The 27,820-nt window shown below is 44.9% G+C and overlaps 2 protein-coding genes across 4 annotated transcripts in view; one reads left to right on the top strand and one right to left on the bottom strand.

Moving 5' to 3' along the window:
* Positions 1-27,820, top strand: part of DOCK1 (dedicator of cytokinesis 1) — a 527,932-nt gene that overhangs the window by 201,842 nt on the left and 298,270 nt on the right. For all 3 annotated transcript variants that reach the window (XM_059900693.1, XM_059900694.1, XM_059900695.1), the window contains exon 27: positions 1,554-1,649. In XM_059900693.1, the coding sequence (XP_059756676.1) occupies positions 1,554-1,649 (96 nt within the window). The remainder of the gene's footprint in view (positions 1-1,553; positions 1,650-27,820) is intronic.
* INSYN2A (inhibitory synaptic factor 2A) overlaps positions 9,543-27,820 on the bottom strand; it is a 59,222-nt gene continuing 40,944 nt past the window's right edge. The window contains exons 3-4 of the mRNA XM_059899811.1: positions 25,930-26,001; positions 9,543-10,926 (exon numbers count right to left, since the gene is read on the bottom strand). Coding sequence (XP_059755794.1) covers positions 10,746-10,926; positions 25,930-26,001 — 253 coding nt within the window. The 3' untranslated portion in view covers positions 9,543-10,745. The remainder of the gene's footprint in view (positions 10,927-25,929; positions 26,002-27,820) is intronic.

The raw sequence follows: 27,820 nt of genomic DNA, 5'->3' as shown, positions 1-27,820 counted from the left end.
TTTTATGTTTGTTTCCTGTGACTTCTCAGCCAGGTGGCTCCCAAGACTTAGATTTGATATTTAAGGTCAAAGGCTTTGATATTAAAAATTGGAAATAAACAAAGGGAGGCTAATTGCCTACTTTCTTTCAATTATTATATATTTAATAAATAGATAATATTATTATTTTATACATGCACATAGTTGTTGTTGGTTGTTTTAAGTGCATCTGAGAGTTTTGAGAAGAGCAGTTCTCTGCCCCTTTTTCCCGGGTCCCTCCCTCGACAGGCAGTTTTTTTCTGTGCTTTCTTGGCTGTTTTTTTTTTTTGTTGTTGTTGTTTTTTTGTTTTTTTTTTTGTTTTTTTTTTTTTTGAATGGTATTTCCTTTTGCATTTCCCAATTGTATGCTTATTCCACTGACCTTCTGTCTTAATCAAAAGCTGGTGCAAGCACATATGGAAACATCTGACCCTATGCTTCCCTGACCCCATTGTACCCACTACGTTCATTTGGGCACACGTGTGCACACACATGTGAAGTCATTGGTTCTCCAGGTGTGTCTGGACAGGTGTACAGGGCCGTGTCTGTCTCTGCCTCTAGCAGTGGCCAGATGGGCCAGGATTTTAAGTCGGCAGGACTTTCTCTTAGCTCTCCCCCACGTGACCTCCCGCCACCTCCCCAGTCCACACACACACACACACACACACGCGTGCACGCGCACCTGTCCTGCCCACTTCCTTGCTGCACCTGCTCATTCTCTCAGAGCCTGGGTGTTGCCCTTGAAGAAAGAGATAAGGTAAAATAATTCATTGGAATGGTGGCTGCATCCGCTTTTCCCGGGCTTTGCCTTTGAAAGGTGTTGGAAGCCTTAACCCAAAGGCCAGCCTCCAGGGCTCCCATGCCAGGCCTTTTCCTTTTCTTATCAGATGAAAGGTTGGGAGTAAAGAGGTTGTGTGTGGCCAAGCCTCACAGAGGAGGTAGTGCCTGCCTGGCCTGTGCGGAAGCATCCAGAAAGCCCATTTAAACACGTTCAAAGTTCATGAAGAAGAATCGGCAGTCCCATCACACACAAAATAAAGGAGCAAATTCTTACTGATAGAAGGTTCTCTGGCACTCTGAATTTTAAGTAGTGTGCTAAAATGATATTTAAACATTCGATTCTATGTGACTGTTCCCACATTATTGGGATCTGACATGCAGAGCCATCTATGTTTGTTATCTGTCAGCCTTCCATTTACAAGTGGCCAAGTGTCTTTAGAAAACTCATTGGTGAGCTAATCAGGGATCATAAACATTATATTGTTTAAACAGATTTGCTTTTATTTTTAAGGTTTGCTTGAATTAAATTACTCTGATTATATAACACATTATCATTAATGGACTATAATTAATAAAATACCTTGAGTTTTCTTTGTGAAGGCTTTTGCCTCTGACAAGGGCCATTCTTCCTCTCGTTAAGGGTTGTAATTGATTTACTCTTTACAGGATAAATGGATTCAGTGACAGCCGCGGGACTGGCATGTTTATGACTGTCTTAGGTGGTGGTTTATTTACACTGGTGTGTCCTCCTGCAGGGACCAACTCAGAGGCATGTCCAGATTATCATGGAGAAGCTTCTCCGGACAGTGAACCGAACCGTCATTTCCATGGGGCGGGATTCCGACCTCATCGTAAGTGCTCGGTGACACGCGCTTGTGGGTTTCATTGTGGCTGAGAGCATCTTTCCCGGGAAAGTCATTCACTCTCAAGCCCGAAAATCCATGTGGTTCTTTTCCACCTGCCTTTTGAAACTAACCGTGTTGTACTACGATATAGCAAGCAGTTGGGATGCATTGATTTACAGTCTAGTAGGTTAAAGGTACTCATTTCCACGATTCTATAAGTAAGTGTCAAAGTTGAAGAGTAACCAACCAACATTTGGTTCTAGTTTTCTCATTGCTTGCTTCTAGCAAAGGATGTATATGTCCTTCTGAGTACTCATTCTTATGGCAGTTTCTTTCTACGTATTTACATTTAAGATGCCATTAATAAAATTTTATGAAGGACCTTAAAAAGGAATTGAGGCACTCCGACTTCGCTATTTTATGTCTAAAGTATTGTAGATGTCTGTCTTGTTCAGATTGTTGAGACAAGGAATGGTATCTGTTCTTTTTCTCAGAGTTTTAACAATAATTTAGACAGTCTTTCCATTTTCATATTATGGTGATTGTTTCCAGAGTTTGCCACTCTCCTCCTCACCATCATTATTCTTAAATTTGGTTTCGTGGGCAGAAGATGCATTTGTAGGTCCCATTTAATTTCTTTCATTTCTAGTACATGTTACCGTTTAACTAAGTTTGGTGGGTCGCATTTCAAAAAAATAGCTTTCCTAATCACAGAACAGAAAATCCAGTTGGACTCTTCACTGGCAATCAGACTAGGCACATTGGTCTTCTTGGGCGATTTTAGTTCTGTCTGCATAGCCTGGGAATGGTCCTTGGGTGATTTTAGTTCTGTCTGCGTAGCCTGGGAATGGATCAAGTACAGTGACCCGTCTATCTCCATCAGACAACAAAGCACTACCGGAGCGCTGGGCTTGTGTTGGTTTCTGCGGCTTCATCACAGTAAAGGATGCGGTCTGTGGTTTTGGGTGAATCACAGGAGAATAACTGCTGCCTTTGTATGTTTCCATCCAGTAAAATTGTCTAGTTTATGTCTCAGAGTTTTAGCACTTGTTATGTGCAGATTTTCCTTTTTAAGGTATATCTCTTTTAGGTTTGGGTTATAACATGTATAAATTAGGGAATAAAATATTTCCTTGTAAATTGGCATTGCTTCCAGTGGACTTTTCCATTACTCTGTAACCCTCACTTGCCTCTTCATGCTCTTCATCATAACGATTCTTTTCTGTAATCTGGAAATGCTTTTGTATACGTGGGTAGAGACTGAGCCCTGTGGAGGAGGAATTGGGGTGACTCCAGGGGCACCCCCGGCGTCCGGTGTTCCTGTCTTCTTGGGGTTGTGCCCTGGGTGCCCCTGGAACACTCTCTCGTTGTGGAACTCAAGAGGGCTTTAAGTAGAAAGAATGAATGTGGCTTAAAGTTGAACCCAGTTTGGTGTCATTCTGCTAAGACCCCTGTTGGAACAGGCTGGAGCAGAGGGGCTGAGGTGACATTCTGGCTGTCATGGAGTCACAGTGAACGTGTTGGGCACTCACGATGGGCAGATGGCGGAGATGGCCGATGTGGAGGCCAGTGAACTGACGAGATGGTTCTGTCTCTGGTTAGGGGTGTGTTCACTTGGGTTATAAGCCCACACTGGCCAGCAGTTGAACTGGGGAGAGGAGGGCAGGGAGGAAGCCCATAACAGTTTGGATGGGACCTTAGCCTGGGGCAAGACTGTAAGACGTGCTCGCAGCTCAATCAGAGGATCGAGAATGGAGCATGGTGACTTCTCTCAGACCATGTGGTCCCGGATGCCTTTGGGAAATTTCTCATATTTCAGACATAGTGATAATAGTGGCGAAAGTAATAGCTTCTCCTCACCGAGCACTTGTGGACGTGCTGGGCCCTGTATAATGAATGGAGGATCCTCACTTAGCCCTCCCCTTCATCGTGCATAGGCCCCTGCAGAAATGCATTGCAGAGAGATGGGAAACGGTCCCAGACCCACAGCTCGCGTGGCGGCGCTTGTGGGGAGCCCGGGTTTGGCGCCAGAGCTGGCTTTCCTTGGTGTCTCCTGTAAGACTCAGACTCATGATGCTGATCTCAGTGGTGGTCCAGGAGGTCCAGAGGAGGACTCAGAATTCCTCCTGGTTCTGCATCGTAGTTAGTGAGGCAGCCGCCCAGGGAAATAAGCACCTTTTGCCCTTTGCCACCTTCAATCGTTTTCGTGGACCAAATGTCAGGATGTCCTGGAGGAAGACGGGCCAGACCATGGATCGGTTGCCCCTTTCCTGAAGGGCTTGGAGGAAGCCATGTGTCCTAAGGAACCCTTAGGGGTGCCTGGGAAGAGCCCTTGCACCTTTACCACGGGTGCATGAAGTGAGGACCCAGGCTCAGTCTTACCTAGCTGTGGCCCTGCTCCTACTGCATAGGTGGCGGGGTCCAGGGCACCGTCGGGGGCCACGGGGCACTAGAGCAAGCTGCCTACATCCAGGCGCCTCCCCCCACCGCCCTGTCCTTCTGCAGCAGAAGTCTCCAGAAGCAGGAACAGGATTGAGGTCCTAAGCTAACTCCTCCCAATGCCAGCATCTCTAATGTGGAGCCCAGAAATTCCTTCCTAAAATGAACTAGGCCGTCAGGGAAGGAATCTCAAAAACAAAACAAACAACTGAATATACTGTAATTATTTAATGAGTGATGACAGCATTAAGATGTTTTCAGGAAGGACATTGTCCATTTCAAATTGGAGATGTTCAGAGACTCTTTCCGTCGTCAGGGAACCACGAGTCCCCTCTGTGGCGTCCACCGAGCAGTGAGACTGAAATGTTGCCCTGCTTGGTGAGCTCAGCCTTGCTCTCCACATGGGCTCCCATGCAGATATATGCATTAGGTTCTTAACGTCACTGTTGTAGCTCCGTGAATTTAGATGAGAGGAAGATCTGGGGAAAAAAATACCCCTGACAAGGTGGCCAAAAAACTTAATCGGTGGCCCTTTTAGAGTGGAAGAAGAGCAGAAAATGGTTTATAGGCCTGTTTGGGCGTAGCTACAACATTCCATTATACCACAGAGATTCCAAACCTTGTGTGTTTGCTCCTCTTTTTTGCATCAGTGGAATGGAAATGGTATAACTGTGAATCAGCTCACAAATTCTAAATAATCGCTGAAAATGGACGTTAACAATTTAAGTGATTAAAAAGGTTTTGAATAGCTGTGCTTCACTTAGTGGTTTATTTCATGATATTGTCAACAGTAATAGAAGCGTGACCTCTCTTTCCATCAAAACAAGTTATTCGTTGGGGATCAGTTGTGGCCTGATAGTTTCCCCATCTGTTTATATATGGAATTGAGAAGTGGGGAGCTTCACACGCCATTGGCTAAGCTGTGATGTACTGTATAAGCATCTTCTTTTAACTGTATCTGTGGTACCTTATAAACACCATGCAGTTGCTTATATATCATTTGTTTTAGTTCATTTTATACCTTTCAACTTTATATTTGAAATGGGCTATTGGAATGCATCTCAGGCAGAGGATAAAAATATGCCATGATCCTAAGTATTATAGTTTTTTTTAACAAATAAAACTCCATTTGGCAAGTGTAGGATTGTGGATTGTGTGGATGCTGACAGCAGGCCCTAACACAGAAGCCTTGCAGTAACCTTGCCACAGAATTAAGATGCCATTCTATCTTTATCCCAGGATCGTCTAATGCTATAGCATAATTGAGTGAGGTGCTGAGCTTTACATTGTCTGATTACAGATTTTATTTTTCTCTTCCTCTTTGAAAAGATGTCTAGGCCATCAGCGTTGGGCACCTTCTTGGTCATTGTGTATGGCTCTGAGCAGGGGGCCATGCTGGCTTAGGTGCTCTTGTCTGGTGGGCAGGTGACATGGTTACCCCCTCCCTTGACACACACCCCCCCCCCCGCCAACACACACATGCCTGTGTCTTTGCTGGAGTAAGTGCTGTAAACAGAGCTGGGTTGAGTGCAGACAGGATGAGTAGTACACGTGACCCTTCCTTCTCTTGTGACATTAGCCTCTGCTGCCTCTTTCAGATAATCAGATTTACATTCTGTTAATGGGTCCTTTAAAAATGTAATTGAGTGAGAAGGATTTTTAAAGATTTTTCTATGGCCTGGATACACACCGGAAGACTGAAAATTACTAATTCACGAAAATGAAAATGTGGCCCTCTTCAAAAGAAAAGTTCCCTTGGAAAATCCGCAGAAGTAGGCTTAAGAAAGGGAAACACTCTTCCTGCATTCTCCACTTGTTCTTGTGACCACCAAACCTCCTGATTCCCTAGACTCAAGCGATGGAAGTTCTTTTGTTTCTACTCCGAACACCAGCTGTAGGGGACGTAGATGGGTGCGGTGTGTTTCATCGTGACAGCGGCACCATTGGTGGGGAAGAGATGCTGCTAGTGCAAATCCACTGATGTCTTTGAGCCTGCGTGATTTATAATGACCTGACATACTTCTCCATTTAAAAGATACTGTAATAGACTTGGTCTCCCTTTTACCAAGACTCATCACCAAATATTTACACAAAGATGTTATTTCCCCATGCACGAACATTCGTTTTACGATATTTATTCTAATGGACTTTACGTATGAATGTGCTTTTAACAAAATACTATTCTTAATCTTGCCTTGCAAAAGAAAGCAATGCATTATAAAAGTTTCAAGTGGACAGTATCTGGTTTTTCTCTATGAGTGTTGCAAAAAGTGTCTCTAACTTGTATGTTTGTTAATAAACCTACTTAGAAAACATCTGACTTCCAGAAAATCACCCTATCACAGGTACACGTGTGAGTTCTGATGACTTTATAAATTCATTTCCATATGGTATCGGTATAGCAATTTTTCCTGCCTTTCACATGTTTCTGTGGCCGTAGTATTTTTTCAAGGTTGGTCACTGACTGTGGATTTACTGCAGAGGAAATGAAAACCATATCATTACCTGGGTAAAATATGCTGTGCAATTCTTGCATATTCATCCCAAACCGTATCTTAAATTAATTATTGAGCTCCTTAAAAGGCATTATGCTGCTTGCATATGACCTTCTCATCTGCCAAAACGTATGCTGCGCATTATAGCACGATGAGTTATCCCTAGTTCACAAAACAGAACATTATTTCTGAATCATATAGTTCTTCTCTTCCGGTAAATAAGTTGGTTGCACACTTATCCCATGCCAGATGTGCCAGTGGTAGAGCTTTTCTAGATAAAAGGGGATATATCAATGTCGAGGCAGCTGCTATTATCTTTAGGTGACACTGCACCAGTGACACTGTCTTCCTTACTAGTCACGTCAAATTTTATTTGCTGATAAAAATGCTCCCAAAGAATCATTCCAGCTGTGGTGGGCTTTGTAAACGTGTTGTGCCCTCACAGACAGGGTGGAATGGAGGAGTTCATGTCTTGTATTTTGTCCTTGCTGTCTTCACTAAGAAGCACAAAGCAAGCACTTGAATTTAATGGTGTGTCTTCTGAGTTGGAATTGAGGATTGTGTATCTGCCTTGCCTATGATGGTACCCCAAGGAGAATGGCTTTGCAAGGTGTGCTCATTGTTGCTGTTTGAGATTGCATTCGGCCTGGTGTGGGTCCATGAATGATGCCATTTCTGCCACACCTCAGGTCTCCATGGCAGCGGACACCTTGGCAGCCTCATAGGATGCGGGAAACTTCTGCCAACTTCATATGCCCTTTCCAAGATAGCGAGGTTTCCCCACACCTTGATTTTCTCCCCAATTTTACTCTGCTTTAGGGGAGAGTCTGAGATCGAAGGACCAGATGCAGAGGCCTGGGACCTCTCCTTGGAGGCTAGTCGCACACTTTCATAATGACTGGTGGGCACCTATGTGGCAGAATGCCCTTTGTTGGATCTAGTTATCGATAAGAGAGGACCTCTGAGGCTGCACCAGTATTCAGCTCACAGATAATTGTAGAACGTGACTTGGAGTTTTTTCCCCCGGTGCTCCGGGCATTGGGTCTTCCTCTCTATCCTATACTTGAGCTGCCCTCACCCACTTCTTTCCCCAGAGGAACCTGTGAGGCAGTGAGCGCCTTCCATCTCAGCCCCATCCTTGCTCCCGCACCTTGCGAGTGGACTCTGCTATTGCAGAGCCCAGGAAAGGGGGTGGTGACCTCTCCTCTCCTAAGTTTCCAGGGGGCCCTCTCCCTTGGGAGAGGCGGTTGGTTTGGGCTGGTCTCTGTGGGAGAGGCAGGGTGCTCAGTCCCACTGGGGCGCTGGTCCCCCACCCCGGGGAGGGAAGAAGAAAGGAAGGAGGTGGCCGACCCCCTGGGGCTGCGGACCTGCTTGATGGATGATCTAGAGAGAACCTGTCTCCAGGGGGGCATGACAGGATTTGCCCTGGAAACACCAATGTGTTCAGTTGTCCCCCAGAGGTTCATTTAAAAGTTAGACCTCAGCCAGATGCTGCTGTGTACAGTGCCCTTTGCCCTTAAAAGCCATCCTGTTCTCCTGGCAGCTGAAGCCGATGCCAGGGTGCGTGGTCTGGTCAACTGAGTCTGAGCTGGATTTCAGCCCTGACCCCTCTCCAGCCAGGCCAGGCCAGTAGGCAGTGCCCACGACGCTTCTCCTCTCCCAAAGACCCGATGGAGTTCTCTTCAGCCCGAACATCTTTCCTTTATTATTATTTCCTCAGATTACTTCTTTTTTCCGAAATTATTGAAACCACGAAATAAGATGAATAGCCACACAAAACATGACCTTTGATTTTTTTTTATTTAAAAATTAATAAAGAACTTAGTGACAAGTATAATAATTTAATCTCTATACGTAATGCCATGTGTACATCTACATATGAGGGAACACGGTACTTTTTACCTTGGTTTTGTATCAAAGATTTTACTTAAATCTTTCTAAGAGAAGAGTCATCATCTGTTAGGACACATTGCAGTTAAACTATGAAATGGGTTTGAAAATATTTTTTTTTCTATTCTGAAGACAGTTTCATTTTTAAATAGGAATTTGTTTATCTTCAGTTTCCTTTTTGATTCTGAAAATATTAACTTTTTTTTTTGTCTAGACTGCTTTCAAACAGTGATGTTAACTTTGTTTACTAGATGTCCTCTTGTTTAGATGGAATTATGGTACTAATCAGAGAGCTGCTAACACCCTCATTTCAATTCACTGAGATAGTCGGGATTCTGAAAACACAAGGAGAGATAGCTTGTTGCAAACATTTTTTATAACTTTAGTTAAAAACAGTAGAAAATACATGAAACACATTTTTTTAAATTTTATCTCTACATGAAACAATTGCACTTCCTTCATGGTACAGGATCAACTTAGCCTTCCTCTTGCACAAAAGTATTTCTCAATTCTGTTAACTGATATTCAAGGATTTGTATCCTCATGTATCGTGTCCACAAAAGATGCGTAGTTTTTTTTTTTAATTAAAGCACACATCTGTGATATAGTTTGAGTAACCCCCGAAGAATGCTTACATGAGATACTCCTGTCACTTTTTTTTTCCAAGTCCACTAAGGTCTTTCTAGAATCAAAACACTTAGAACGAAAATAGATTTGCTATTGAGTCAGGAGGAAAATGCGTGGCAAGAAATAGCTCCAATCTGAGAAACGCAGGTAGATCCTTTCACTAAGGCCGATCACCTGATTGGCGTCTGGTCAATGAGGTGTGCGTGTGAGCACGAGATTAGATAAGAAACGGTTGGACAGAGACCAGAAGACTTGGTTTCCTTGTACATTCACAAACGACTCAAAATTAAAGTTGAACCAAAAAAAGTCAAAAGAAGATCCCTACTTGCTACTGTGAAAAGCCAAAACTTGATAGACAAGAGTCCTTAATAGACTAGGGGCTTTTGATTTCTATAAAAAGATACTTGCAAAGGTGCAAAGGAATGAGTGAAAAAATAAAGGAACTAAGCTTTATATTGCAATGTGTAATCAAAAGAGAACTCGAAGTGTCACGATTTATTTAAAAAAGACCTAAAAACATTTGATTCACAGCTTTCCCCTAGGTATGTCATTTAGTACAACTCACTAATAGGTTAAATGTAGGTGACGTTAGTTGGTTTGTTGGTAGCAGCTAAACTAAGCACGCGGTTTCTCTTTGAGATGGTCAGATCTTCTACAGTTGTTACAAAGCATAACGAATTGTATAAAACGTCTGGCTGAGCTTTCATGATGAACAGTGTCTCAAAGATTGATCCACAGAAACATTTTCCGGTGGCAGAGAACGCCTGTGATTTATTGGTGACTGTATTATCCGCTGTGTATCTCCACGTGTGTTTTCAAATTCTTGCCAGGATTTATCATTTGGCCTTTGGGTACCAAAAGATTAAAAATGAGATCTATGAAAGCTTAGTGTCCGATAGCTCTGACCCTGTCAACTTGCAGTGATTAAAGGCATGTCCTGACTTTGGGGGACTCCTGGCTGCTGGGTATTTGGAGGATGAGCAGTAAGCCTGTCGCCGGTCTGGAGTTGAAGCAAACGCTGAACTTGAGGTTTCATTGTGACGCTGAGATGTCACTTGGCTTAGCGCTACAGCACATGAGGCAAATATACATATAGTCACATTTTAGAGATTATTCATGGTCTCCGACCACTTGAAAAAAATTGTGCTTTCTCCGGAATTTGATGTGCTGAAAATTGCACTCGCCCCCCGCTTATTTGCAAAATTAAACATAAAAGTGAAGTCCTTTGCAAACGTAAGGGCTACTTTTTCTTCTCAGTATTAAAAAAAAAAAATAAAGGCTTGAAAATAATTATGAGTTTTAGCTGTGTTACAGAGTGACAGCCTGCCGTTCTGCAGGTTGATAATGTAATCCTTGCTGATCTGGGGTGCGGGCATAGAATTTTTACCTATCATCTTTGACTATGTTAAGTTTCGTTTCCGGTTTTACATCCCACATCCACGAACTGCAAAGAACAGCTGGCAAGGTGTGACATGTACTACTTCGCTTCTGTGAGTTGATCTGTTACAAAGGCCTTTTTGGTAAGCAGGGTGAGAACTGGTGGCGTCCGAGTCAGCCACCGTTCACTCCGTCCTATTCGTTTTGGAAAAGGATTTACTTTGAACTCCAGTGGGTTTTAAAGACGGCCTTTAGACTCCAAACACCATGAGTTTTAAAGGAACCAGAGTTTCCATCGTCCGTGCTTTTTAGATTCAGTTTTGGGTTTTTGCTTGGGAGTTGAGTAAGTCTCCTGAGAGTAAGGCGAGTGTGCGACCTGAGTTTCCTCGAAAGGATGGAGTTTCCTCAGAACTGGCTGGAGTTTGTCTTCTTGCTGCTTAAAATCTAGCTCCACACTGGAAAGAAAAGAGAGGGAAGAATTTAGTGCTTGGTCTTTCCTATGTAAAGAGCTCCCTTAGAGACAGCAGAATTTGGTGCCATCCCAGCAGGGTAATGATCATTCGTATGATGTTTATAATGCCATTTGACGGTTCAGTATTAAGCAATTGGCTATAATATGTTTTAGTGCTCGGTCACTGTGAACTATCTCAAAAAGTTTCGTTTTCTTTGAAAAATAACTCATTTGCATTCATTGCCAACTTTTGAAGTTTTATTAATGTACACAGTTGGTGTGAAAGCATAGACTGTGTTTGTAGAAATGAGAATTGTGACATGTGAGTAACCCTTGTCCGTAGACTGCACACATGTGCTTCATGGGACAGAGAGGTAACCGAAGATATGAGTGTTCAGGGGTCATCTTAGTGCATGTACACCAGGTATTTGGAAGCTCTGTGCAACTTTTCACAAGGTCAGAGAAAACCATTTATCTCACCTGAAACAGTTGTAAAGTGAAGTGACCTTGGCTTCTGGTCTCCTTTGCAAAATCTCATCTGCCTAAAAAACTGGTAAGAGCCCAAATATCCAACATTGGGGAAAAGAGTGTGTTTTATGAAATCAACACCATTGACTATAACTCAGTTAGTTGTTCGCAAAGATAGTTTTCCAGGCAAAAAGATAGATAGTGTTCGGTGAAAATAACAAAACTGTAATTACATGGCTGAAGCCATAATGTGCAAACAGGTAGCCATGGGGAAGGACATTTGCCATTAGTGATAGGGTTTGTGTTAGAACGACAGGGTTAAAGCTGGTTTTCTTAAGTATATCTTGTGTCTTATGAAATTTCTCCTGAGAATGCTGCAGTTGGCCTAGAGTCCTCCCATCCGTCCATGGCTTTGGAAAGGACCATTGTTGACCCCCTAACTTTGGGTAGGACCCCCCTGCTCCAGTGTCACTCTTCTGTGATCAGCCCAGGGGCAGTGGGCCTCGCCTCCCTTCTGGTTCCCTTGCCTGTACCCCTAGAATTTGAACCTGGGTGCTGCATCACTCCAGGCCTCCGGAGATGTGCACTCTGTGCTCCTTCCATTTCTGCTCTGGATGCCAGTGGAAATGTCAGTAGATTTCACTAAAGGCTCAGCAGTGACGATAATACATGAGCTCAGAACATTTTATATCCAGCGGAACTGTAAACCATTTACAAACAGGATATCCTATTGATTTAGAGAACCATTAATCCTAGCCACATTTTGACATTTTGAAAAGACAAAAACAGCAAAGCTGTATTATCTGGAGTTTTAAAAACAAGTTCAAGACCCATCTAATGGACCGTTTTATGCTTTAAATCCACTGTTCCATTTTTCTTATCATCAACGACTGTATTAGTGAAAAAACTAAAAATATTGTCAGAGAAGTTTATGGCTAGTTCTCCCCCTGTTCCCAAAACAAAAATTATTTTTCCCCCCCTCATTTCAAAGGGCCTCTTTGAGTTATGCTGCAGTTTATAGGAAATAGGATAAACTCCCGTGAACTCATGACTTGCTAATCTAGAACAGGGGATAATGTATTCATGGTTCCTCTTGGGGACAGTTGTGAAAAGTGCAAATCTCAGGACGTGCTGCCTTTGTGAAACACCAGCCTCGGTTATCGTTTCAGTAGGAAGAACAGGGATTTGCATCCTGGCCTTTTCATCTGATGCTGCGGAGGGGGGAGGGGGGGAGTGGGAGCTCAGATAAATCCCTTAACCTCTTTAAGGTTCGGTTTCCTTCACTTGAAGGGGTATAATAATTACTGTATTACTGGTATCTTACTGAAAAATGGTAAGGATCCTCCCCACTCCCTCTCTCCTGAAAGAAAGAGTTTCCTAAACTATAAGATGCAATTCAGATATTATTTTCTCCTTATCATCTGTTGATCACTGATTGTATAATGGGGACAAGAGCTAACAATGATTAAGAAATACCTATTCAAGAATTCTTCAACTTGGATATTTAACAAGGAAAACAAGAACCTTGCCACTGAGTCTGTAAGACAGTATAGCATCCAGTATGGTATTTTAGGTACAAAAGAGTAATTTTGTCAGGGTGCTTGGTTAGCATTGAAAGCATGTTCTCCAGATCATAACCATCTCAATAGGCCCAGATAGGGTTTGTGTTATTAGATCAGAGGGTGGGTGCTAGCATTTGCTGGGCTAACAGTACAATTCTGGGTACCTGTAATTATTGAATTCCCATTAAGCTCCTACACTGGGAATCCTATTATTAACCAATTTATCACACCGCAGAACCACCGCTGTAATCACAGCGTAATCTAATCTGAGTTCTTGTTAACAAAATGACTCGACTTCATCTGTCAGTTGATTCCTATCTGCACTCCCCCACGACTGAGAAGCTGCCGCCCGGAGCTGGTTTCCTCGCGGAGGGAGCGTGAGTGGCCGTGAGTGCCCGCTGGGAGATGCCTGCGGCGAGGTGACCTCGAGCCCTGGCCTCCCTCCCGGTCTGTAACCCCGAGCTGCAGTGCACCTGCTTGTCAGGTGATGTCTGGGTCCCAGGGAATGCTGGGCCCTGCTATCAGGTAGCAACAACGTGGCTCCGTCCAGTGCTTCCCACTGGGGGACTTTTCTCCTTTAGGGAGGAACACACCGGGGTGAATCTGAAGCAGACAGCTGGCTGGAGAGGGCAGTGTCCGAAGGTTCATAGTCTGGCTGACTCTAGCTGACACACAGCAAAGGTCCCTTCAGTCTTAGCGGCCAAATGGCCAGAATAAAGCAGCACCTGCTGCCCTGGTCCGCACAGAGGACTTGGACAGAAGCCAGCGGTGGACAGTCTAGGGCCCTTGGACTCTGTGCCCAGAGCCCCTCCCTGTTTAACACAGCGAGCTGTCCAGATAGGGCCTGGGAGCGGGGGATGGGGGGTGGGTGCTGCCTCGTGGAGAAGTGATGGCCCTCGATTTGGGCTTCCACACTGATCGGAGGGACACGGGGTGCGTGTTGGCAGGGGTTGGCTGCAGCTGCCCGTGTGGGCACCATCACCGTCTTCAGGGCTGTCACTTTCTCCCCTGTCTGGAGCACGTGTCCTGGCCACTCCTTGCCCCTCTGTCCCCAGGCACACATGACCTCCTTACTCTCTAGCACCTACTGAAAGCTCCCCCACTCCGCTCCTTTCTTTCTTCTTGGCACTCACTACAGATGATTGCATTTGTCTCCGTATCATTTTGCCTCCGTCCCCCGAATGCAGCTGCTGTGACGAGGTGACTATTGTCCCGTCTCTGCTCCCAGCACCTACAGGACGGCCTGAATCGCAGCAGTTGCCTATGTAATACTTACAGAATTAACGCATGAGCCGTAAAAGACAAGTCCCGTCTCGTCTTTCGTCCCTGTTGCCCTGGGCTGTTCTGTCCTGGTTGGTGATGTTGGCTGTGCCCCCTTATTCTTCCCCCCCATCGAGCCCCCTCCTCACTGCCGGTAAACAGGGCTTCTCCCCCAGGCAGCGCTGTTGGACCCACTCCCGGTGGAATCTGTGGCCAGGCTCCCTTCTCTCAGAACTTAATCGAAGAAGATGCTGAAACTTTTGTTGTAAAACACACACCAGGATCTGTTTGGAGCCTGCCTCCTCCGCTTCTACTCCTGGCTTCCCCTTTTCTGGAAGAGTCTGTGGTAAAATCTTAAGATGGGTGGGGTCAGCAGGGTGTGGTCAGTTGTGCTCTTCGAACCCGGGAGTCTTTTGATTCCCTTTCCACTTTTCCTGTGGGCTGGAGGCCCTGGTGTGGTTTTCTGCACGATGCTGCTCCTAAGCTCCGTCAAGGGCAGTGTACCTGCCCTGTGCGGTTTGGACCTGCCTTCCCAGAGCAGTTCCAGCTCAGAGACTTACCCGCTAATTGAACAGGCAGACAGGAGTGTGTGTATTCCAAGTCTGGCCTCTAGACCTTGTCCTCATCTCTTAGGACTTGGCTGGGGGTTGGCACAGCTTTCTGCAAGTCCAGGGTCTCGGGGTCCAGCCGCACAGAAGGCTGGAGGCTGCTGGCGGTACCGCCCGCCTCCTGCAGGCCAGATCTGGCGTTTGTAGCGCACCGTCGAGGGGACACACGCATCATGCGGAACACTTGCACCTCCGAGGATGAGCAGCCTGGAAGAAGTCCTGACTCTAGAGAGTCCGAGCCTGAGTGTGAAGGGACTAGAGCCAGGCCAGCCTCCCCTAAGCTGGCTGTTCTCTCCTTTAGCGCCTGAGTTACAACGCAGACTGCAGACTGTGCTGGGTGATCCAGAACGGCCCCAGGACTGCTGGGGCTGTTTACAAGATATAAATCCCCGGGAGCTCTCATTATCTACGTTTTATATCTCTCCTTCCCCTGCCTGCGTCCATCCAACGAAACGCTTGTGTTGAGAGCTCCGTGGTAACTGAAGCCGTGCTGCCAGGCCTGCCACCGAAAGCCATGGGCCACATCTACGTGACTCACGGTGATGAAGGATTAAAGCCACGGGCTGCAGACTGCATTTTTTGGTTAGTCTTTTTCTCTTGAAAATACAAGTTTTATGTGTAGGGACTTTGCTTACAGAATTATTACTCTGTACATTTCCAAAGAAATAAAAATCTGCCGTGAACCTCAGGCTGCTCTGTCAGCTGGCACCAGCTTTATTTGCTTCCCAGCGTCTCTGCTGGGCTTTGTAGTAACACTTCTCCCCACGACTTCATGGGATTTTGCAGAGGAGCGTGGTCCCAGCATCTCCAGCAGATGCTCTGCTTGTCTGCTGCTCCTATAAATACCCGGGCCCTGCCACAGTTTCCTTAGCAAGCTGTCGCCAGCTCCTTGAGTTAATTGAAGGGGAAATGGATTTAGAACGTTCCTTTCTCCAGTCCCCTGGGTGTAGCAGTGAAGAGTTAAAAGCAGGTGAGTTCGGCTCCCAGGCACTTGTGTGTTTTCTGGGCTGGAAGAAAACCCGAAATCTCTGATTTCTCCAACCTTGACAGTGTTGGCGGGGCTCAGTGGACTGCAGAGCGGAAGCCTCCGTTTTTCATTTTCTTTGAATCAGATCGCGGAGTCCCCGGTGCTCGGTGTGGCTCTGGCTGACCCACGCTCTGCCACCGTGGGTACGGCATCCCACCTTCAGGGGCCTGAGCTTCCGGGGCTGTGAAAGGACAGTGGAGGTGCACGCCCACCGCCAGGGGGCTCCGTGGGGCCACCACGCCTGCGCGGAAACGCAGGCAAACCCAGGGCACCCAGCTCGCTGGGGCGTGCGATGGCTCTCACAGTGTCCTCAAAAGGCAGTGCTTTATGTCCGGCTGGCTTCACGTCAGCGCCTTGGATGACACGGTGTTGTTCAGAAGAAGCTGAAAGTCAGGCTCCAAGTAACAGGCTGGGTTGTCTCCGTTGCAAGCCTGGAGAACCAGGCACATCTCTTTTTGTTTACTTGTCGGCCTCAGTTTACATATGTGGTCCCGCCTGTGCCTTTTAGGCAGTGGGAGAACCAGGACCCAAAATAGCCATCCTACTCCCCTGGACGCATCTCCGTGTGACTACTGAGGGGCCCCATCCATCCGGCATGTCCAGAATCAGATCGTTTCCCCCGGCTGCTGCTCTGTCTTCCCAAACTCAGCTGCCATGCCGGGCACCTTGGCATCTAGCTGGACTCGCCCTTCCCGCCTGCTTCCATCAGCTGGGTACCATGCAGCTGCCCTCAGCAATCTCCAGCGCCTTCCTCTGCCCCCGAAGAACTTGGGCAGTTTTCACTTTGGCCACTGAAACAGCCATCCATTGCTTCCTCTCTCCATCTCTCTCCTGCCCTAACGCGTTTTCCAGGTACCAGAGTCACCTTAGGAAAACCTGAAACTCCTTGACAAACTTCCACTCATCCTTTAAACCGAGGGCACTTGTTGCCTCTTCCTTCCGTGGATTTTCTAGACTAACCACATGTGCCCGCCCCTCCGTCCTGTCCAGACTCCTCTGGGCCACACTGCGCAGGGTCTCTGCACATTTTTATCAGAGCACTTCTGGCTCATGTGGGCTCGTAGCTCCTTTTTCTCAGGTCTGTGAAGCGCATCGAGGGATAGACCATGTTGAATCCAGCTGCATCTGTGATGCCTTTAATACAGTGACAGACTCAGCGTGTGACCTCTTTGTTTACTGAATTGAAATAAACTGATGAACTGAACCCGAATCCCCTCACCTCCAGTCTCAGCAGAATGCTGCTGCTCTGTTTTCTAGTTATAACTTATTCATCAAAACGAACATATGTACACAAAATATGTCCATATGTTATATACCTGTTGTGTATATATATATGGAGCTTGTTCCAATAGTTTCCAATATTAATAATTTGAACATAGAAGTGATTCATCCTAACTCTGAATCCTTCTCCTGCCACTCTTTCACACAGTAGGTGCATAATCAAAGTTTACAGAGTCACTGTAAGATTTAAAATACCAGAAATAGATGGGTATTCAATAATACTAATACCTGAACTATAAGGTCTGTCCCCTTTTCATGATGGCTTATGGCAAGGAAGTTATGGTTATAAAAAGCAAAACATTAGCCAGTTATCCTAGCTATAAAGTATATTCCAAAGTATCCAAAGTTACAGACAGCGACCTTTCTGAATACATCGTGGTATGTAGCCTGACCACGCAGGAGGACAGTCCTTCCTTTTATGGTTGACTGAAGCTCCATCCTTGGTATCTTTCTTATCTCTGACTCCTCTGGAATACAAAGACTGGTCTAGCACCCGGGCTTCATCTAAGTGCCCAAATTTGAGGGCTGGCCAGATGCACAGGAATCAGGGAACTGCGTTTGAGCCTCCTATAATTTTGCGCCACAGAGAGGTCGAGGCACAAAGACTCAAGCGCTGTTTATAACCTCCAACCATAATAATTTCTCGAGTAAGAAATGGACCAGATCACTCACAGGAGTGTCAACATGTGTATTAAGCATATCTGATGTCACACTGCTAGCAAGCCATCAAGATCAGACATTATATTTAGAAGGGATGGATAATTGTTAAATTAAATGCGGACTGCCAATTCACTGCTGTCCCTGGCCTCAACAAAGAGCACACAATTATTTTTTTTAATCTTCGAGCAGGAAGTGCATTGTAACTGCAGTTAAAAGGAGACAACACAGGACTCTCCAAAATTGTTTGTAGTGGGTCCTTCAGGTGCCAGGGCTGGGACACCCAGCCAGGTGACCTGAGTCGGGTTGGCTGAGATCTTGGCCGTGACCTTGTCTTCTGTTCTCATCTTGAGGATGGACAATCTGTTGCCCGGAGAGGAATGACTTGGGATCACAGTGCTTGAGCTAAAGAGCAACCCGGCCCCTCTGAGCCACCAGCCCAGAACGCTGAGTTGCTGACGCTCTCAGGAGCTTCCCCTATTCTGACATGAGCAGAGAGAGAGAGGATATGGAGCAGTGACAGTTCTCAGTGCAGAGACCAGAAAACCATTAGCTTCTTGTGCATGTCTTATGGTGTCACTGGTGACCTGTCTAAACCCCCGGGTTCCCTGCCACACCTCCAGGGATGTGTTGTCTGTGGGATCAGTTCCTTCAAGGTGGCTGATGGGGGGAGAAGAGTCAGCTGAGTGACGGCAGCAAACCCTAGGTGGTTTCTTTTGTCATTGAGTCCCCAAGGAATTTTACATGCTAACTTAGGGCACTCAGGTAAGGACTGGATGCTGTATCTAGCTCCTAGAAAAATCTACATGGTTGTCTAAAAGTGAATTACACTGATTTGCTCATGACACTGACAATGTAACTCCTTCACACTTTTAGACATAGGTGACTACCTCGTTAATTTTGACTTTTGAGGGTCTTAAGAGGAGGGCTTAAGGTTAATCAGTATAATTAACCTTTCTCTGCTGAATAATTTTTAACTAATTGCTTTACAAAGAATATGTTGAGATGAGTAATCAGTTTTCACTTTTACAGCTGTAATCAGTTACACATAGAATTTTTGATACTAAAGGTTAGTAAAAGGTCACTAAAGATGACTAAAACCTGATCCTTACATATTGGGGGAAAAAGAAAGAATATATTTTTATAATTCTCATGGAATAGACAAAACTTGGATTATTGGTTTGGGGAATTTTCAAGGAGAATTTTGAGGTCTGTTAAGTCATTTTTTTTTTTCTAACGTTTAATTTACTTTATTAAAACATATTTCCTTACATCAGAATAACATCGCCTAAAGTATTATCCAAGGAAACCCTTTCTGTCATCTTCCTCCCGCCCCATCAGTCACTGTAAATACTAGGAACAGAGCACTAAGTATTAGACAAAAGCTCATTTCCTCCACATCAGTTCATGTTGGTAAAGAACTTAATATGCACAAGTAGTGGTGATCGAAAGCAGGCCTGCAAAGGCCACTTCCACTAAGAGATAATCACTAAATGACAAAGGCAGCGAAGATTCCACTCCAAGTGGGCTCTGGACAGGCTAGACCTGGCCCCGGTTCTGCATACAAATGCAATTACCTCTCTTAATAATAAGACTTCATTAGTTTCGAGGCCTCCAGCTCTGGTGGCTGTCCTGATTGCAGCTCCTTTTTTTGCAATACTCTGGAATCAGTGACATTTCCGTGCACATTTTTGTCTGGAATCTTTGCAGCATTCTATTTTGTGTTCTTATTGGTGATGCAGTGAATTGCTACTGATGATTTGAGAAACTGCAAACCATTAATTCTGTGAATTCCTTGTTCCATCTCATAATATTAGGGTATTTTTCTCGTCTTTCCTAAAACCCTCCAATCATTTTGGAAAGGACCTTGCAGAATTTGGGAGCTTCCTTGATAAACAAAGATTTCGATGCACTGGAAAGTTCCCCAGCTGCTGTAAAGCTGAATGCTTATGTGCCAGCAGCAAGGCATCCCCTTTCATCCTTGGAAATGCTCTGGCTGTTTCTCCCCGTAATCCTTCTGGTTGTTTCCAACCCTCTAGCCTGGGGGGTGGGGGAGGTGTTCTGCAGAACACATCTAAACCCTCCCCGATACGGCACCCCTCCAAGGTGGTGCTCTGTCCTCTGCGTCAGCTGTCCCCACGTGGAGCACCCTGGTTGCCTCATCTCCCCGTCCTCTGCCTTTCTTCACTGTGTCTGTGGCCCACACCTTCGGTACAGAAGGTTCTCTGTTGTTATCACTCTGTTGTTACAAGGTCTTACGGTAGGGGTTCTACGGGCTGGTCTTCAGCCAGATCACCAATTCCTCCCGTCTCCCGGTGTGTGGGACCATGCCCCTCATCTCCTAGGAGTTCCATGAAAAATGCTTGCTGAGGAAATTCACAGAAGCACCACATGGAAGGGACTCGGGTACTTTATCAAAACAGTTGTTTGAAATTTTGTCTATCCTTGACCATCCATGGATCATATCAAAAGATGAAAATACAACATAGACAACAGGGCATCCTGCAAAGTCCCTCCCTCTGGGGTGTTGAAAACAAAGTGACAGGCGGACGGGCAGTGTTCCCTTCCCTTCGGGGGCCAAGTCCACTCACAGATTCACTGCATCATTATTAGTGTCACTTGAGGCTGGCTGTGGGTGGCCCTGATGATACAGAAAGGAAGCAGGTGCGGGCAGTGTCCTCCTGAAGGGGACAGGTGTTTCAGGACTTGGAACTAATGGTAGGAATTCTAATACTTTACAGGAAGATTTAAATTCTGGTAAAGATTCTACTTAATTAGTCTGAATCATCATTATCATTATCTTTCAGAGCTCGCTTTCATTCCCCAAAGCCTTTGAACTGAGGTTAGCACAGGCTATCCTCATAAAAATGCACAAATTTGAATTCAAGCCATTTTGTTGTGGTATTATTTTACGAATTAACCACTTCAGTAAAGCTGGGAAATGGTATGTTGCATTGTTCCTTTTTGAAACAAAATCTGAACAAAGGATGAATCGTCAGTTAGCATGACTCATCAGATTAGTCTGACAAGAGACCTCCTGAGATAGGGTGGATACAAAGGATTTCAACTGCTTATGAGCAAAGATTATATTAGTAATTTATCCTTCAAACATTTTCTGAAATAATTACAGCCTATTTTGACAGGAAATATGGATGATAAGCCAGAAAAGTTTTACTACAGAAAACTAAAACTTGTATCTCTTGTTATCTTGTTTCATGCTGAGATGGTCTTAAATTAGAATTTCACAATTGGTCCAGATCAAAATGGAAAGAATGTCGTTTTAGGAAACAAAAACTGTAGTCATGTCAACCACCTCCAAATTCCCAGTGATGGAAGATATCACTTTTGATGCTTGGGTTTCAGTGTCTAGGAAGCAGGGCAATCCATTGCCCAAGGATGGTTGTTTCGGCTCTTTGTAAATCGATTTGCCAATACAGGAATGGATGTTATTTGGTTGAGAAATGCCCTGTGAATGCCCAAACTTTTATCTCCACGTAGACTTTCTTTTGAAGCTCTCAGATCCATTCCTTTCATAATTGTAGATCACTGACTCACGGGATTTCAGAGCTAGAAAGGACCTACCTGATCCCTTCCTTCAATCATGCAGAACTTGGAGATCTAATGGACACCCCTCCAAAGACAGAGGATGGCAGCTCAGCCCTAACCTCTGGGGCGCCCCCTATCTGAGCATCAGTCCCAGGCAGGCTGATTTTCACAACCGTTTGTTTGTGGTCCTGGAGGCCCTTTTTCCATGAAATCGCTTCAAGATCTTTTGTCCCTTTGATATTTTTTTTCCATGACAGACTTATTTTTTTACAGAGAAATATGTACTGCCACCCATGGCAAAGGCACACATTTATTCAAGGGCTTGCATTGCTAGAACCACAGGCAGCTGTGTCTTGGACACGGCCCCCTTTGCATGTCCCTAGGCCAAGTGTTACTGGCAACACGGTGGATTCTTACACCGCTCGGAGAGGGTACTTGGGTTTCAGGTGAAAAGCAGTGTGTAAATGCAAGATGGGCGGGATCAAATTCATTGACTTCCAGGGCTCTCTGCCTGCCAGCAAACAGGTATGACAAATGACAACATGTGGAAACCGGCAGCTCTGATGGCCCCTCGTGTTCGCCCAGGCTCTGGGACAACCACAGGCCTTTGGCATTTTAAAATGTCTTTATTTTGAAACTCCTTCAACCTATTCAGTTCTGAGGTGCTGCAGGCATCCTCTGAGAAAGACCCAGAAGAGTGGCAGAGATGGTGGTATAGGGACTTTTAGAACATTCCTGAAGTCTAGGGTGCAGGCCCTGGTACCTGAGAGCCTGGGTGCAGAGCCAGGCATAGAACCAACTGCAGGGACTCCAAGCTTGAACTCATCCCCTTCTGATGGGATCGTCTCTACAGAGGTGTTTGCAGGAACTGATGGAGGATTTTTTGCAGTGTCCTCCGTGAAAAGAGATGCGCTTAAATCATAAAGCCTTTGCAATTTGGACACTCCCTCTGGCTCACCTCTGAGATGTTCTGGCTGCCCATTTGCACTGCTACAGGGTCACCTGGACAGGTGACTTCTTCTGCCCAAGGCCTGTTGCGTTCTGAATGCTTTTCTATCAAAGAAACCTCTATCCTTCATGAAGCGTTTGACATTTGAGGATTGAATCACAGGGCCGACCGTACACTGAGAAATCATCTGGGTGAATTCTCCCTTGCTCTACACTCCCCATTCTTTTCTGGCAAAAGGGAACCCCAAGGGAAATTACCTATCTGGAGGTATCAGCAACTGCCAGCCACCACTCTTTTGTACCAGTCTTTGGTTTTCTGATGGGATTATAAAAGCCCCCTTCACCGAGGTGCTGGATTAGCCACCACCATTGTGCCCCCCCATGATGGAACTGCCGCCCACGCGGGGCTGGACGCTCCTGGCAGACAGGCTCCGCTGTTGTTGATCCCTGACCCTCTGTCCTCACTTCTCCAGCTGTGTGCTCACCAAGGGGATGCTGGGTTTGGATCTGTTTATGCCATTTGTACTCACCATTGAAATGATGTGATTTATTTGAGTGTTACATAAACCCATGAGATATACTGGAGGCAAGAGAGAATTATTTCTGTGGGTTAGATGTTTTGGACAGAGCAGCGTGCTACAAACTACTGAGTGTGACAAAGGGAGGGGCAAATCGGCGTCCAGAAGGACCCTGAAATCAGGTTCCATCACAAGACGGTGTTCTACGTCAGGAAAATGGGTGTGGTTCGTGGCAGATACCTTGGAAGTCCAGTGGGGGTGACCACGGGCACAGGAGACATCTGGGCCTCACCTCAAAAGATTGGCATAACTTAAAATCATGTACATTGTAAGACAATTATATGATTCAAATTCAAATAACATGTTTACGTTTATGATTTCCCTTTTGACTGGTGTTCCAATTAGTGAACCAGAAGTGAGCTTTCTTTCCTCTCATCTGTAGTGCTCAGAAAACTCTTGCTAATGTCAGTAACCAATGTCAAGAGTAACTGTTAAATTTTAACAGTTATAATTTTAAATTATGTCCTATATAAAGTGATAGGAAAACTGGGAAACAGAATTTGACAAATATATATGTTCAACTTGGTAATAATATAGAGACCTCTATTTGAATTCATAGCAGGAAGACTGCTTTTTGGGGCAGTGGGAGTCTAGCTGAAATGTTACTATTAAGCCTTCCGAGTAACTTCTCTTTGCAGCAGAAGTTGGAGTGTTGGGAAATTTTTGTTGTTGTTATCAGTCTGATAGGGGGATTTTAAAACACTTTCCCGAAAGAGCGATCTAAAACTCCACTTCTTCTCTAGTACCGCCTCTCCCGGGATGCTCTGTTCACTTAGAGAGAGGGCCTACTTACTGTAGGGTGGCACGGCTCTAGAGGCCCCCAGTGTACACAGTTCCTGAAGATGCACAGTCCCTGCGGTCACATCTTTGATGACAAGGTCTCTATGAAGAGATACGCATTTCCCCAGTTTGCAGGAGATGAGCAAAGTGGTCGCAATGACTCAATCCCTCTACCTGGTGGGTGAGTCTTACTAAATTTTGTCAAATTCTTATGGTGCTGGAACTCCCAGTTCTTATGATAAATGGGCCAGTGGCCTGTGTACTGGGATTCACACAGATTGCTGGGTGAGCCATGTCTAAACAATAACCACTCAAGGCTAATTCCTGTCCTTCACAGACTGTTAAATCACTTGTAACATCACTTTTTATTTTTCAATGTAAGTTACTTCTGGATTTAGAGCTAAATTTATGTAAATTACTTCAATTTACATTGGAGAGTGTCCTAATAAAGTCTTTCAGTCACCCACAAAATGTTAAGTGGGTTTACATCATCAAGCTCACTCTTAGCAATGTCTTTGGAAATCTGTGTTCACTTCAACTCTGTAACATTGGAGACTGGAGGAGTTTTAGCTCCCAGAGTAGCAAAAGCTAAATGGTGAGGATATTTATGCCAGGAGCTCTCAGTTCTTCATTTCTTTTCCTAATTGACTGGTTTAGTGAAAGCATTTTTTTTTTCTTTGAAAGCGTTTTATGTCACTTACATCCCTTCCCTGTTGATTCAAAATTGTTTCCCATAATATGGGTGCAGTAAAAAGATTCCCACCAACCAAACTTCTCTGATAAGTTTGTATTGGGAGTGCTTGACGTTTCTTGCCTGGGTGCTTGATTTTCACCTCCTTGTTAACAGTGGAGAGCAATCAGGCATCTTGGCCTGCTGGGCCAGGGCTGCTGCAGGGGACCTGGGTCCCTCTGGGTAGCCAGGAGGCCTTAGCAGTTTGTGTGCCTTTTACTAGATCGTAACCAGGCCATGGTTCCTGCAAGGCAGGCTTTCTCAGTCTTGACACAATTGACAGTTGGACGGGCTGACTCTTTGTCGTGGAGGGCTGTCCTAGGCGTTATAGGATGTTAGCAGCATTCCTGGCCTCTACCTAGTAGATGCAGTAGCACCTCTCCAGTTGTGACAGCTGAAAGCATCTCCCTCCATTCTTGCCAAATGTGCCCTGGGAGGCAAAATCTCCCTGGGTTGAGAACCTCTGCAGGACGGACTTTGCTACGGTGGTGCCGGAGCTCGTGTCTGCCCTGTGGTTTCTTCTGCTGCAGCCACACCAGTCACCAGGTGACCCAACTCTACTTTTAAAGAACCTGGGGCCCGGTCTGGGATGCTCCGTCTGGATTGGAGATGGGATGGACCCAAGACTGTGCGGACTCAAGCTTTTTGCCATTGTTAAGACATTTATACCCTCTCCCTGTCTCTGCCTTCTTGATAGGAGGGTGGTAACTTTGAAGATCTCTTTAGAAGGTGTTTTTTGGTTGAGATTGGGGTTCCTTTATACAGTTTAAGATATAAAACTATGCAGCTTTTTTTTGTTGTTGATAATTTGGCAAATCAAGTAAAATTATTCTTCAGGCTTAATTTAAAAAAATGAACTAAATCATAACATCTCTCACTGCTCTCATTTTTTGCTTATGAAAATTACATTTCCAAAAAGAAAAACAAAAGACAGTAACCTCTCTGAAGGTCATGACCATGTCTTAAAATCCTGAATTATTGCCAAAAGCCTAACATGCTTTTTGCTTGTTGAAAGTTTCTGCTGTATTCTTGTCAATGTGAGTAATGTAAACGCACTTCAAATTGAAAAACAGGAAGACCAGCCATAGGGCTCTAGACAGGGGCTTATGCCCCAAGGGACGTAAGTGCCACAACCCTGGTGATTCCCCAGGAAATAAACTGCACATTGGGTTTTTCTGTGGTATTCCTAGCACATACAGTATGGTTTGCAGCCTTTGATCTATACCATCTGAAGGGCTTATATTTCACAGCCGTTCCGGAACACACAGTACAGTGTTCCTGGCTATCGATTCTGAGGGAGCAAGCCATCAAACTTACACCGATTTTGGAAACACTGCTAAGATACATTTGCAAGATACATGGGTTCAAGCTCTCCCTCAACCCGTGATTCTATATGTGAGGTTGACTATTTAGAAGCAGCCTAGAATTATGGTCAGGAAAGGTTCTTTACTTTTTGTGTGATGTAATCACCCCAGCATGATCCCAGATGATTCTTGCATTCGTGGGTAAACATCATTTGTCACTCATAATAACAAAGTGGGAAGAGGAGAACGTTGACATACCTATAGATAATACATGCACTGTTCCTGCATGTGTCACAATTAGCTGTGTCTTGCCCAGTCCGATATGAAAGCCTACAAGATAAGAACAGGAGAGCATTACACGTGGTGGCCGCTGGCTTTTCTAGAGCACGCAGCTCCAGTCAGATTCCTTCCCAATGCCATTGCTCGTTATGGTAATAGAAATCGGTCAGCGTGTTTCCCATTGTGCTCCTGTCTCTGCATTTATTGTATACAACCAATGCAACCTCTACAGCTGATATTTAAATTAAATCTAGGATGCGAACATAAACTACTGCATGAAGTAAATAATCTGATTTTGTTCTAAGCAAAGGGAATTTGGGATGTTTCAGTGCAGCTTGATATTTATGGTGTTTACAAGAAACTTTGATGGGAAACCGACCCCAGATCTTCTGACTTGTTTCTGCCCCACCACCCCTTGGCCTGCGAGAGGAGGGGTCTGCGGACTGGGGCCCTCAGGCGAATCCCACTCTGAGCCAGCAAGCTAAGATTGAATTTTACATTCATAAATGGTTGAAAAAGATTGAAAGAATAATAGTATTTGGAACACGTGAAAACTAATGAAATTAAATTTTCAGTGTCCATAAATAAAGTTTTAAGTTTTGATAATAAAGGATAGTGAAAATTTTTACGTTAGTAGCTACAATGCCCTTGGTCTGCAAATCCCAGGATACTCACTCTCTAGCCCTGTAGAGAAAAAAATGTGCTGACCTACGTGGTAGAGTATCGTGCTGCATTGTCAATGCCTTCTGACACCCGTCCCTGGCTATATTCTCTGGTGAGTTCTGTCAGCCCTATGAGACTAGACATTTTTAGGAGGAGAGGTAGGGGTGCTGATTCTCTTCCCATTAACAGAAATAACCTTAGGGTATTTTTTGGAGTATATTCTGGAAGGTTGTATAGACTTAAAGGTTTGATGAGAGGATTTTCTTGAATCTTTGTCAGCCCAGTCACCCCAAGAAGCTAGTTTTGGGGAGCTTTCATAATGTTTTTCCCACCACTTTGGCTGGCCTTCCCTCTCTGATATTTTTAACATGCAGGCATATTTTATTCTGAATATTACTTTGTGCTAAGGGACGAACATGATAACCAGAATCTTTTAAATTAGTGGCAGAAGAAAAGCTTCCGTCTGAATTGGCTTACACATACTTCGGGGGCACATTTAACGTTTGGAGAGTGACTCAGCATAATAATAGTGCTCAGAAGGTTTTCTGTCAACATGGATAGTCGATATTTTATCACCTTCCCTATGTAAACTTCTCTTACATGCGTCATGGATTTTGAATTGAAATTAACTTTTGTTTTCCTCATTATATTTGGTGTTGCATAAACATTTGACAAAAGGATTTTCCTCTCCATGCCATGTTGTCGCACTGAGCTTTGGTGAACTCGGACTTGACCTTTGAGTTCTGTGCATTTCACTTATTAATCAAATGACAATATTCTGTCCTAAAGTGTCACCAGTCAGTGCCTGTGGCCCATGATATTCGAGCCAGAATTGGAATCACCCTGGGGCTGCGTTTGTGTTGACCTTTGTCCCCCATATTGGACGCCTTTGGATGCCCACTTGGGGTCTTTTCCTCTCCCCTGAGCTTTGTCAGGAGGGGAGCAGGGAAGAGCTTGTGCATCACACTTTCCTCTTTTCCTTAGCCCTTTCCTCCTGATGACAAGCCCCAAGGGTACATTCCTCCTGAACCTTCCTCCCTGGCTCCAGATTTGTTGAACCCATCCCAAGGGTCCTCTTGTGTTAGACATTGACCTCCATTCTCCCATGCCTTATTATATATAAAAGGCCTTTCTCCATCCCACTGATTTTACTGGTGCTCTATCCTAAGCTCATGTCTGACCATGGTCATTTTGTATGGTGAAATAA

Source organism: Balaenoptera ricei, chromosome 16, assembly GCF_028023285.1.
Source record: "Balaenoptera ricei isolate mBalRic1 chromosome 16, mBalRic1.hap2, whole genome shotgun sequence".
NCBI classification, from domain to species: Eukaryota; Metazoa; Chordata; class Mammalia; order Artiodactyla; family Balaenopteridae; genus Balaenoptera; species Balaenoptera ricei.
The sequence above is the reverse complement of the archived record's forward strand: the minus strand, read 5'-3'. Positions and strand labels throughout refer to the sequence as shown.